Raw genomic sequence first — 13,061 nt, 5'->3', positions numbered from 1 at the left:
CGGCAATAAACCGGGTTAATTTAATTCAATATTCCAAATTAACTTCTGCTCTGAATATACCCACCAGTTTGCGAATCCTGTCCATCACTAGGTCGATGATCTCTTTGCCGATGGTGTAGTGTCCACGGGCGTAGTTGTTGGCAGCATCCTCCTTGCCAGTGATCAGCTGCTCAGGGTGGAACAGTTGGCGGTAGATCCCAGAGCGCACCTCATCTGAAGGGAATATTTATAAATTATAGGAGGATCGACTGAAAGGGGAAAAAATAAAAACTAACACAAGCAAAGATTGTGATATATTTAAAAAAAGGAGTTTACCGATCACAGTGGGCTCCAGGTCAACAAAAACAGCTCTGGGGACGTGCTTTCCAGCTCCAGTCTCACTGAAGAAGGTGTTGTAGGAATCGTCTCCCCCGCCGATGGTCTTGTCACTGGGCATCTGTCCGTCCGGCTGGATCCCATGTTCCAGGCAGTAAAGCTCCCAGCAGGCATTGCCAATCTGGACACCAGCCTGACCAACGTGGATGGAGATACACTCACGCTGTGGAAAGAAAACGTTGTTAAAAACAATAAAAAGGCTTGGTTGACTTTTTCTTGTGCCAAATTAACAAATTAGATGCTGAAGGCAAATCATCAAAAGAAGAAAGGCTATTTTGTAAAGAACCAGACACCATAATAACATGATTGAAGTCACCTGATGCACACATTCTCCCTCTGAACAGAAAACCCATGTGAAAACGCCTATTTATATCAAATGCTGATTATTCAGACTCAGATGTGCTTAAGAAAGAAAATGTTGAGAATATTCTCCCATCAAAGACATGTGGTGAAACAAAACAAATACAGCTGTAGTTCCAGATTTTCATATACACGCACACAACATGAAAGATTAAATATAAAAGCTCCATAAAGGCTTTTAGTGAATAGGTTTGGTTTGAAAAGCCTGTGGTTGCAGTTTCACAAAGGCCAGCCTCTTCAAACAGGCGGTAAAACAGAGGAATGTTTCAGGCTGAAAGCACACTGACCTCCGATCAGAAACTGGGTCAATGTGTAGACAGGAAAACCGTGAACTGGCTGTGATGGAAGAACTTGAATGTGGACTGTGCCCTGTCTAAATTACATTTGATCTACCAACATACAGTTAAAACGATCCATATAAGAGGAATTTTGATTAACCGTCCTACACACGAACCAGTTTGTTTAAAGACAGCGGATGCCACTCCTTATAACTGACAACGGTTAGTTACCGTTCAAGCAGTTCGGCTTTCCGCGTGATGACACGTTTATATACACACTATAAGTGAATAAAAACTATATGTATCATACTCACCATGTTTTCTGGGGCTGTGAAGTCTTGAGTTTGGATTAAGAAGAGGAACAGGGCACAGTTAGCTCTCACAGTAAGGCCTTTATGAGTCCAGTGTGAGAAGCAACTGATGTTTTTTTTCTAGGCGGGGTTATTTTATACTCTCTTCCCGACGGAAAAGTGCTGCAGAATCCGATTGGCCGAGAGTCACAAGAGCCCGCTTTCTATTGGTTACAATGTGCCGCAGGAATGAGTGGAATGGGTCCTAAAACCCGGAAATGAGTTAGCATTTTATGACGCTTCCGATCTTGCTACCCAATGAGCATGTATATAATGATCTTTGTCGGCAGATGTCACAATGTCCCACTATGGAATAGTAGATATAAGTAGAGGATAGAAAAGAAAGAGAGAGAGAGAAAAAGAGAGAGAGAGAGAGAGAGAGAGAGAGAGAGAGAGAGAGAGAGAGAGAGGAGAGAGAGAGAGAAAAAGAGAGAGAGAGAGAGAGAAAGAGAGAGAGAGAGAAAAGAGAGAGAGAGAGAAAAAGAGAGAAAGAAAAAAGAGAGAGAGAGAGATAGAGAGAGATAAAGATAGAGAAGAGGGGGAGAGAGAGAAGAGAGAGAATAGAGAAAAGATAGAGGAGAGAAAGAAAAGAGAGAGATACAGAGAACACAGAGAGAAACAGAGATAGAGAGAGAGAACAAAGATATATAAAAAAGAGAGAGAGAGGTAGTAAAATATATATACATAAAAAGATAGATAGAGAGAGAGAACAAAATATATATAGATATATATATAAACAAAATAATATATATATATATATATATATATATATAACATATACATATATACACATATATATATATATATATGTGTCTATATATATATATATAATGTGTGTATATATATATATATATATATAATGTTTATATATATATACATATATATATACATATATGTATATATATACACATATATACACACATATATACACACATATATATACACATATATATTTATTATATATAATAATAACTTTATTAAGGCAGAGACATAAAAAAAATCCAACAACAGTCCTATACTTGGTAAATACATTGTACCCTTATTTAATGAGGAGGATTTTGAATCTCATAAACTATGGAAAAACTGAAATATTGGCTATTTGATCAAAATTCCTAAAATGTCCAATTCCTCCTAAACATAAGAAATAGGTAAAACTGTAAACGAAATGTATCCTTCAAATGAAAAAATCAGCTTTAAATTTGAATAATGCTGGTAATACAACTGAAGCTTGTGGAAATCCTTGCATGATTGGCTGAGCTCCAAATCTTTAAATATAAATTCACAGGTTTGAGTGATCTTGAAGAACAATGTGGTGTCCAACACCATCACCTCCTGGTATACTTCCGTCTGAATATTTAAATTATTTTTATCTTAAGATTTAATTGGCTCGCCTTTCTTGTATATTATTTTTATGTTATTTGATGATTTCAATTCACTTTATTTATTTATGTTCAACAATAACCACTTTTTTAGTATTGATGTTCTTAGGAGATATGATTCCGCTTTGAACAGGAATTGAGTGATTTGTCCCTGTATTTGTTTTTTAGGTGCTAAATAAAGCTGCTTTAATAAAAAATTAAAATTAAAAAAACGAATAGGAAGTGTGCTCACGTGTTTCTCAGGTCAATCAGATTCAGCAGCAACTTTAGAGTATAAATAACTCCGCCTAGAAAGAAAAATAACATCAGTTACTTCTTGCACTGGACTCATAACGGCCTTGCTGTGAGAACTAATTTAGCATTTTCCCTCTTCTCAATCCAAACTCCTAGACTTCACAGCTTCAGTAAACATGGTGAGTATTTCTTTACTTGTGCATTTAACCAAATTCAACGCTCTTAAAGTGTAACTTAGTTTACTGCAACTTAGTTTAGCGTTGACTAACCTTTATCCCTTTTTAAATAAGTAACATCAGCAGTCTATATTTAAACAATCCGGTTAATATGTAGGACGGTTTACCAAACTTCGTCTTCAATAGGTGGTTTTAACTGTAAGGTTGGTAAATTAAGCGTAACTCGACAGGGCACAATCAAAGATGCTCGAGTGATGTATTTACAATCTGCGTCAATGGTATGAGATGTTCCTGTCCCACAGGTGTGCGCGGCCGAATTAATTTATATTTTATTTAGCTAACATTAGATATTTACACAGAAAACAAACTTATTAAGCATTACGGAATTTAATTGGCTGGGACGTTTGTGAACGTAAATTGATGTCCACTTAAAATGTTACTTAGTTTGATTTAATATTAACGCCCCGTGTTGCCAGATCTCGCGAGAGTTTGTTGCAGAGAAATCTGTCTCTAAAGACTTTATTCTGATTTGTCCCTCCTGAAAAATATAATTTTCGTGTCCTAATGTTCGGAAGATGTGTGGCTCAGAGAAATCAGTCCGTTAGTTTGGTAACCATGGGGGCCAAATAATCTGTCATGATCTGTGTTCACGTTCAGACTCTGGTCCTTTCGATAGTTGCCTAAAGAGGCGTAGCAGTGGCGAAATCCTGCTTTCATGAACCTGCAACCACATGCTTTTCAAACAATACATTTTCACTAAAAGCCCAAACTATTCTCAACACTTTGATTTCTTAGCACATTTAAATGTGCTAAGAAATCAGTCTCTCGTATATATTTGTCTAATAAAGGGTTTTCTGTTCAGAGGGTAAATGTGTGCATCAGCTGACTTCAATCATGTTGTTCTGGTTCTTTACAAAAGAGCCTTTTTTTCCATATTTGAATCTTGCAATAGCTCTAAAGCAGTTCTCAACATGTGATGATTTGCCTTCAGCATCTTATTTGTTAAATTTGGCACAAGAACCAGTCAACCAAGCCTTTTTATTTTTTAATCAAACTTGATTTAAAAAAAACGTTTTCCTTCGACAGCGTGAGTGTATCTCCATCCACGTTGGTCAGGCTGGTGTCCAGATGGGCAATGCCTGCTGGGAGCTTTACTGCTTGGAACATGGGTTCCAGCCGGACGGACTGAAGCCCGGTGACCAGAACATTGGAAAAGGTGGCGGCGACGATTCCTACAACACCTTCTTCAGTGAGACTGGAGCTGGAAAGCACGTCCCCAGAGCTGTTTTTGTTGACCTGGAGGCCACTGTGATCGGTAAACTCGCAATAAATATAATTTATAAGAATATCTTAATTGCTGCTTTAGTGTAAGTTCTTCCCTGCCCTTTAGTCAAACCCTCCTATAATTTATTCCCTTCAGATGAGGTGCGCTCTGGGATCTACCGCCAGCTGTTCCACCCTGAGCAGCTGATCACTGGCAAGGAGGATGCTGCCAACAACTACGCCCGTGGACACTACACAGTTGGCAAAGAGATTATTGACATAGTGATGGACAAGATCCGCAAACTGGTGGGTATTTTCAGAGCAGAAGTAAATTTCACATTTAGCTATTGTTTTATCTATAGTATATTGTACATGCTGTGTACTATTGTGCTGTTTTATTGTTAGCTGTGAAGAACTTTGAAAGTATTATATAAATGAAGTTTATTATTTATATGTGATCTTTGTCTCTGTCTTCAGTCGGACCAGTGCACTGGCCTTCAGGGTTTCTTGGTTTTCCATAGCTTCGGAGGGGGCACCGGCTCTGGTTTCACCTCCCTGCTGATGGAACGTCTGTCTGTCGATTACAGCAAGAAGTCCAAGCTGCAGTTCTCCATCTACCCAGCTCCCCAGGTGTCCACCGCTGTGGTAGAGCCCTACAACGCCATCCTGACCACCCACACCACCCTGGAGCACTCCGACTGTGCTTTCATGGTCGATAACGAGGCCATCTTCGATATCTGCCGCAGGAACCTCGATATCGAGCGTCCCTCTTACACCAACCTGAACAGGTTGATCAGTCAGATTGTGTCCTCCGTCACTGCCTCCCTTCGTTTCGATGGTTCCCTCAATGTTGATCTGACTGAGTTCCAGACCAACTTGGTGCCCTATCCCCGTATCCACTTCCCTCTGGCCACATATGCCCCTGTAATCTCTGCTGAGAAGGCTTACCATGAGCAGTTAACGGTGTCAGAAATCACCAACTCCTGCTTTGAACCAGCCAATCAGATGGTGAAATGTGACCCTCGCCACGGTAAATACATGGCTTGCTGCCTCTTGTATCGTGGTGATGTGGTGCCCAAAGATGTGAATGCTGCCATTGCCACTATTAAAACCAAGCGCTCCATCCAGTTTGTGGACTGGTGCCCCACTGGTTTCAAGGTGGGCATCAACTACCAGCCGCCCACCGTAGTCCCTGGTGGAGACCTGGCCAAGGTCCAGAGGGCTGTGTGCATGCTGAGCAACACCACTGCTATTGCAGAGGCCTGGGCTCGGCTTGACCACAAGTTTGACCTGATGTACGCTAAGCGTGCCTTTGTGCACTGGTATGTGGGTGAGGGTATGGAGGAGGGAGAGTTCTCAGAGGCCAGAGAGGACATGGCAGCTCTGGAGAAAGATTACGAGGAGGTTGGAGCTGATAGTCTGGGAGACGAGGAGGATGATGGAGAGGAATATTAAGTCCATGGGCTTAATTCTACTTTAAAAAATAAAGTTTGTTCAATGACTGCACTCTTGTTTGCTCTCTTTAATACACTCCTCCCACAGGGCAGAAGTACTGTTGGGACAGTATTTCTAATGGAGCAGTGCAGAATGTTTTTCTGTAATTGTCACTAAAGCTTAAAGCATGCTGCCATCTTGGGTAGTATCAAACCGCATTAATTCAAGAACTACAACTGCTGCTTGGCATAAGAAGCCAGTCGTGGTTACTAGGGCTGCATTGAATCCAGCTGAGTAAAAGGTTACTTGCATGCAATTAGAACCTTTTAAACTTTGCCTTAATCAAAACATTTTTTTAAAGTACTTGGAGGATTCTGGAGGTAAATACAAGTAAACTGTTTCATATATTTTTAAACTTTACATTATAGTGTTTGAGAAAAGATGCAGTGTCATGATCAGTGCCTGGTACTCAAACGTCAAAGTAGATGGACGGTGTTTCCCAGATGTCAAATTTGTTATGATGCTGATTTCGGCCATATTGTGTGTTCAGAGACTTCATCATTTGTATTGCTGTTTACATTCCTCCTGCAAATGTACAAAATGCACTGCAGTTCGTTTTTTCTTATGTCTCGTACATAGACGAGGTTGCATTTTGTTGTGCAACTCTGCTTTGAAGAATGACAAATGATTCTTTAATCCCAAAACTATCATTTTACTCACATTTATCAAGATTTTCGTTCAGCCCTGTCACCACCCGACCTGGTTTTGACTCTTTATTTCCCTCCACCAGGGGTCTCTGTTTAATTGGAAATCCCTTCACTTCAACATACTTCCAAAACATTCATCTCATCCTAAATTGCAGACTACTAAATATCTCTGAAATAGGTGATGGATCACAAACATTATGTTTCCTTTAACTTAGAGGATCCTGGCAGCTTTGTGTTTAGGGGAACCTTGACATCAACATTAAAAGTGTCCTTTTGTTGGTCACCAGTTCCTCCATATTCATAGATTTCCTCATTATCCTGGTTTACAGAAAATGTAAAACATAATCAAGACTGTCATATCTAAATGTTGTTTTCCTAGTATGCGTGTTACAAAAGCCAATATGAATATAAAACATTAAATTATAAACAAATTCGCAATATGATATCAAAAAAACTTACATAAGACATGCATGGCACTAAATTAGCACCATTTACCAGCCGAATGCTGTTAAAATATGAGCATGGCTAGTCTCATAACTCGCCAGCCCAAAAAACTGTTGGCAGAATCTATAATCTGAACACGTCAGAAAAAGGTTTGTAAATTATACAGGAATGGTTTAAGACAACAGACAGAAAAGATACTGCAAAGTGAAGAAGGCAGCTCCGAGTCAAAAGACTAAAAGATGTTAGTGAGGTGAGAAAAACAAGACAAGAAGGCCTGTAATTTTTCCAAGATTTATTTACACTCCATAAACCTTTCAAAAAATGTTTTACAACTACAGTGATACACTTAGAACAGAAACACAATGGTACACATCTAATACAAATGCAAGATATTGATCTCTATTGTTTAAGAGTGACTCTTTCAAGTTTGATTTAATTATTAGGCTTACTCTTCTCCCTCTTCCTCTCCCTCGCCCTCAATAGAGTCGACTCCAACCTCCTCGTAATCTTTCTCCAGAGCTGCCATGTCCTCTCTGGCCTCTGAGAACTCTCCCTCCTCCATACCCTCACCTACATACCAGTGAACAAAGGCACGCTTAGCGTACATCAGATCAAACTTGTGGTCAAGCCGAGCCCAGGCCTCTGCAATAGCAGTGGTGTTGCTCAGCATGCACACAGCCCTCTGGACCTTGGCCAGGTCTCCACCAGGGACTACGGTGGGCGGCTGGTAGTTGATGCCCACCTTGAAACCAGTGGGGCACCAGTCCACAAACTGGATGGAGCGCTTGGTTTTAATAGTGGCAATGGCAGCATTCACATCTTTGGGCACCACATCACCACGATACAAGAGGCAGCAAGCCATGTATTTACCGTGGCGAGGGTCACATTTCACCATCTGATTGGCTGGTTCAAAGCAGGAGTTGGTGATTTCTGACACTGTTAACTGCTCATGGTAAGCCTTCTCAGCAGAGATTACAGGGGCATATGTAGGCCAGAGGGAAGTGGATACGGGGATAGGGCACCAAGTTGGTCTGGAACTCAGTCAGATCAACATTGAGGGCACCATCGAAACGAAGGGAGGCAGTGATGGAGGACACAATCTGACTGATCAACCTGTTCAGGTTGGTGTAAGAGGGACGCTCGATATCGAGGTTCCTACGGCAAATATCGTAGATGGCCTCGTTATCGACCATGAAAGCACAGTCGGAGTGCTCCAGGGTGGTGTGGGTGGTCAGGATGGCGTTGTAGGGCTCTACCACAGCGGTGGACACCTGGGGAGCTGGGTAGATGGAGAACTCCAGCTTGGACTTCTTGCCGTAGTCGACAGACAGACGCTCCATCAGCAGGGAGGTGAAACCAGAGCCGGTGCCCCCTCCGAAGCTGTGGAAAACCAGGAAACCCTGAAGGCCAGTGCACTGGTCCGACTGAGGATAGAGAGGGAAAGACAAAGATGAAATACGGTTATGTATTTTAATTTGAAATCAATTTTAGGAATAGATCCCTCCTGATGACAAGTTACCCACCAGTTTGCGAATCCTGTCCAGAACTATGTCAATGATCTCTTTGCCGATGGTGTAGTGTCCACGGGCGTAGTTGTTGGCGGCATCCTCCTTGCCAGTGATCAGCTGCTCAGGGTGAAACAGCTGGCGGTAGATCCCAGAGCGCACCTCATCTGAAGGGAATAAATTATTGGAGGGTTGACTGACAGGGGAATAAAAGCTTACACAAGCAAAGAATGTGATATATTTATTTACTTATTTATATTTAAGGAGAGTTTACCGATCACAGTGGGCTCCAGGTCAACAAAAACGGCTCTGGGGACGTGCTTTCCAGCTCCAGTCTCACTGAAGAAGGTGTTGTAGGAATCGTCTCCCCCGCCAATGGCCTTGTCACTGGGCATCTGTCCGTCCGGCTGGATCCCATGTTCCAAGCAGTAAAGCTCCCAGCAGGCATTGCCAATCTGGACACCAGCCTGACCAACGTGGATGGAGATACACTCACGCTGTGGAGAGAAAGAAGATTTGGATTACAGATTTTATTAAATCTCAGGCCTTGTACTTTGCACATGTAGCCGGTCTGTAGCTGACGTCGGTTACACACACTTAAAAACACCTTTTAAAAGAAATTGAAAATTAAAACACATATATTACGGAGCTAAACTTCTAACAAGTGGGTCATTCAAATTCTCCAACAATAGAAAGTATTTTTTGTCAGATAGTCTTTGAATAAACTGCAAAATGGCTGAGCATCATAGATTGTTTTAATTCATTCTCCCCCACCCTGCATGAAAACCCTTTACTATTCTTATTTTCTGTGATAGCATGTCTGTCTGAATTTCAGTCTATAATTAATATTTCAGGAAAATGCATTTTCTGCTGTTCTCTGCTCTGTGTATATTGCATGCTGAATTAGTGAGAGAGAGGATTATGTAGGTCAGACATGTTGCAGTGTGCTGTCTCTTTAAAAGAAAAAGCCACAATCATTCACTGGGAATAGAAATCCCCCATTCATGTTCATATTTCTCATCTGAAAAGAGTATATAATAGTAGATTTTAGATATATATCATATTTTAGAAGGCGTGGTTTCAAAGAGTCAGTGGGATGTATAATTTAACAAAATAACATACAATCATCTTTAGAAGAAGGCACACTTAATTATATTTATATAAAAGCTAAGAACAAACTAACAACATAGGTCTTCAAATCAAGATGACAATCTAGTAATAAAATATATGCAAAGCCCCAAGCTGATTTTAAAGAGTAACGTGGGGAGAGGATTAGGCGTCGGTTTGCACTGCAGGAATACATTAGGCTACATTTCTATTAAGCATGACAATCAATAATATGTCCACTTGTCTAAGCAGCAGCCATATTGACCATCAAACAATATACAGCTCAGATTCACTCCAGGAGAGAGAAGAAAGGGTGACGTCATATAATTTCTTTACGCGTTACATAATTTACTCCCCTTCTCTCAGACTCTGAAACAATAACCCTAAACAATATAAATATCCAAAATGTTACTTACCATTATTGCTCGTCAATATTATGCAATGTAATGAGACAAGCCGAACAAGAGTGTTTGTGTCTGAGGGGTGCAGCGTCTGAAGCTGATTTGGGGATGCGCCACACTCACATACTCTGCCTCTGGAGGAGAACAGGTGAATTGCGCAACAAACAAAAAAAATAACTCCTCCTCCTTCTGCCGCAGTAGCTGTTTCACGTCCATGATGACAGGAATTCCTATAATTTAAACAATATACTGTACAGACAAATAATCAACACATTTTTAAAGTCACACTCCTACTGTCTCAGTTAGAGTATCTTTGGTTGTTCTGGATGTGAGGATATATATATAATATATAATATATATATATATATATTTTTTTTTTCGCAATTCACCTGTTCTCCTCCAGAGGCAGAGTGTGGTGCATCCGCAGATCAGCTTCAGACGCTGCACCCCTCAGACACGAACACTCCTCCGGCTTGTCTCATTACATTGCATAATATTGACGAGCAATCATGGTAAGTAACATTTTGGATATTATATTTTTTTTAGGGTGATTGTTTCAGAGTCTAAGAGAAGGGGAGTAAAGGAGATATTTATCTGACGTCCCCCTTTGTTCTCTACTGTAGTTGAACCAGGGCTGGATATTGGTTGATTGACAATATGGCTGCTGCTACACAATTAAAAATATGCATGCATAATGTATTCCTGCACTGCAGCTCGACGATTTTTAAGCATGGTTAGCTCTGCACTCATTTTGTTAATTTGTCATGTTGATTTTAAGACATTTTGTTTTAGCTTTTATTTAAATATATTATAGTGCGCCTTGTTCTGAAAAATATTTTATGTACAATTATACATCCCGCTGACACTAAAACCATGCCTTCTAAAATATAAAACATTTACGGGAGGCTTCTATTCCCAGTGGAGGTTGTGAATGTCGCTTGTTTAAAGAGACCGCACACTGCAACATGTCTGACCTACATAATCTTCTCTCTCTCAGTAATTTAGACATAGTTTTATGTGGGAGCAGAGAGCAGCGGAAAAAGCATTTTTCTATTAAATAAAGTATAGACTGAACCTCAGACAGACTTGCTATCATAAGAATAGTAAAGGCTTTTCATGCAGGGAGGGGAGAATTAATTGAAACGGTCTATGATGCACTGCCACTTTGCAGTTAATTTAAAGGCTATCTGACACAAACTATCACATATATATGTTAGGCTATTCTACAGTATTTAAAAAATGAAAACATTCATTTAAAAAAAAGGTTTTTAATTGTACAAGGCTTCAGATTTAATTAAATCTGTAATCCAAATCTTCTTTCTCTGCACCCTAGCGTGAGTGTATCTCCATCCACGTTGGTCAGGCTGGTGTCCAGATTGGCAATGCCTGCTGGGAGCTTTACTGCCTGGAACATGGGATCCAGCCGGACGGACAGATGCCCAGTGACAAGACCATTGGCGGGGGAGACGATTCCTTCAACACCTTCTTCAGTGAGACTGGAGCTGGAAAGCACGTCCCCAGAGCTGTTTTTGTTGACCTGGAGCCCACTGTGATCGGTAGGTGTTATCCCCTCTGTCTGAACATTAATTCAGGAAAATTAAAAGTGAAATATCAAAATGTAACAACTGATTCAATGTTTAATGTCTCTTCAGATGAGGTGCGATCTGGGACTTACCGCCAGCTGTTCCACCCTGAACAGCTGATCACTGGCAAGGAGGATGCTGCTAACAACTACGCCCGTGGACACTACACCATCGGCAAAGAGATCATTGACATAGTTCTGGACAGGATCCGCAAACTGGTGGGTAACTTGTCATCAGGAGGGATCCATTCCTAATTTTGAATTCAAAATATCAAATTAAATCATTGTATTTTATCTCATATATTTGTCTCCCTCTCTGTCCTCAGGCTGACCAGTGCACTGGCCTTCAGGGTTTCCTGGTTTTCCACAGCTTCGGAGGGGGCACCGGCTCTGGTTTCACCTCCCTGCTGATGGAGCGTCTGTCTGTCGACTACGGCAAGAAGTCCAAGCTGGAGTTCTCCATCTACCCAGCTCCCCAGGTGTCCACCGCTGTGGTAGAGCCCTACAACGCCATCCTGACCACCCACACCACCCTGGAGCACTCCGACTGTGCTTTCATGGTCGATAACGAGGCCATCTACGATATCTGCCGTAGGAACCTCGATATCGAGCGTCCCTCTTACACCAACCTGAACAGGTTGATCAGTCAGATTGTGTCCTCCATCACTGCCTCCCTTCGTTTCGATGGTGCCCTCAATGTTGATCTGACTGAGTTCCAGACCAACTTGGTGCCCTATCCCCGTATCCACTTCCCTCTGGCCACATATGCCCCTGTAATCTCTGCTGAGAAGGCTTACCATGAGCAGTTAACGGTGTCAGAAATCACCAACTCCTGCTTTGAACCAGCCAATCAGTTGGTGAAATGTGACCCTCGCCACGGTAAATACATGGCTTGCTGCCTGCTGTTCCGTGGTGATGTGGTGCCCAAAGATGTGAATGCTGCCATTGCCACTATTAAAACCAAGCGCTCCATCCAGTTTGTGGACTGGTGCCCCACTGGTTTCAAGGTGGGCATCAACTACCAGCCGCCCACCGTAGTCCCTGGTGGAGACCTGGCCAAGGTCCAGAGGGCTGTGTGCATGCTGAGCAACACCACTGCTATTGCAGAGGCCTGGGCTCGGCTTGACCACAAGTTTGATCTGATGTACGCTAAGCGTGCCTTTGTTCACTGGTATGTAGGTGAGGGTATGGAGGAGGGAGAGTTCTCAGAGGCCAGAGAGGACATGGCAGCTCTGGAGAAAGATTACGAGGAGGTTGGAGTCGACTCTATTGAGGGCGAGGGAGAGGAAGAGGGAGAGGAGTATTGAGGGACAAAAAGGCACTAGTTAAACATAAAACAATTGATTCAAATGAAAGGCATTCAAAAACAAATGTTTGTCTATCAAATATGAGTTTGGCTGCTAAGAGTTAGCGATTCCAAGAAAAAATCAGTTTGGTGCTGTTCTTAATAAATTTCCTTAAATATA

The 13,061-nt window shown here is 41.6% G+C and overlaps 1 protein-coding gene and 2 pseudogenes across 4 annotated transcripts in view; 1 reads left to right on the top strand and 2 right to left on the bottom strand.

Moving 5' to 3' along the window:
* Nucleotides 1–1,476, bottom strand: part of LOC115010742 (tubulin alpha chain-like) — a 3,330-nt pseudogene extending 1,854 nt beyond the window's left edge.
* LOC115010738 (tubulin alpha chain) overlaps nucleotides 1–13,061 on the top strand; it is a 23,269-nt gene extending 10,208 nt beyond the window's left edge. The window contains exons 1-5 of one of the 4 annotated variants that reach the window (XM_029435475.1): nucleotides 3,022–3,155; nucleotides 4,239–4,467; nucleotides 4,573–4,721; nucleotides 4,893–5,819; nucleotides 12,849–13,061. In XM_029435475.1, coding sequence (XP_029291335.1) covers nucleotides 3,153–3,155; nucleotides 4,239–4,467; nucleotides 4,573–4,721; nucleotides 4,893–5,819; nucleotides 12,849–12,902 — 1,362 coding nt within the window. In that variant the 5' untranslated portion in view covers nucleotides 3,022–3,152 and the 3' untranslated portion in view covers nucleotides 12,903–13,061. Of the gene's footprint in view, nucleotides 1–3,021; nucleotides 3,156–4,238; nucleotides 4,468–4,572; nucleotides 4,722–4,892; nucleotides 5,820–10,380; nucleotides 10,526–11,346; nucleotides 11,570–11,665; nucleotides 11,815–11,921 lie in introns of those variants that run through there. The other 3 variants (XM_029435478.1, XM_029435476.1, XM_029435477.1) reach the window with 3 other exon arrangements.
* LOC115010741 (tubulin alpha chain-like) lies at nucleotides 7,278–10,177 on the bottom strand (annotated as a pseudogene).

Source organism: Cottoperca gobio, chromosome 7 (assembly GCF_900634415.1).
Source record: "Cottoperca gobio chromosome 7, fCotGob3.1, whole genome shotgun sequence".
NCBI classification, from domain to species: domain Eukaryota; kingdom Metazoa; phylum Chordata; class Actinopteri; order Perciformes; family Bovichtidae; genus Cottoperca; species Cottoperca gobio.
This window is presented reverse-complemented; position numbering and strand designations above follow the sequence as displayed.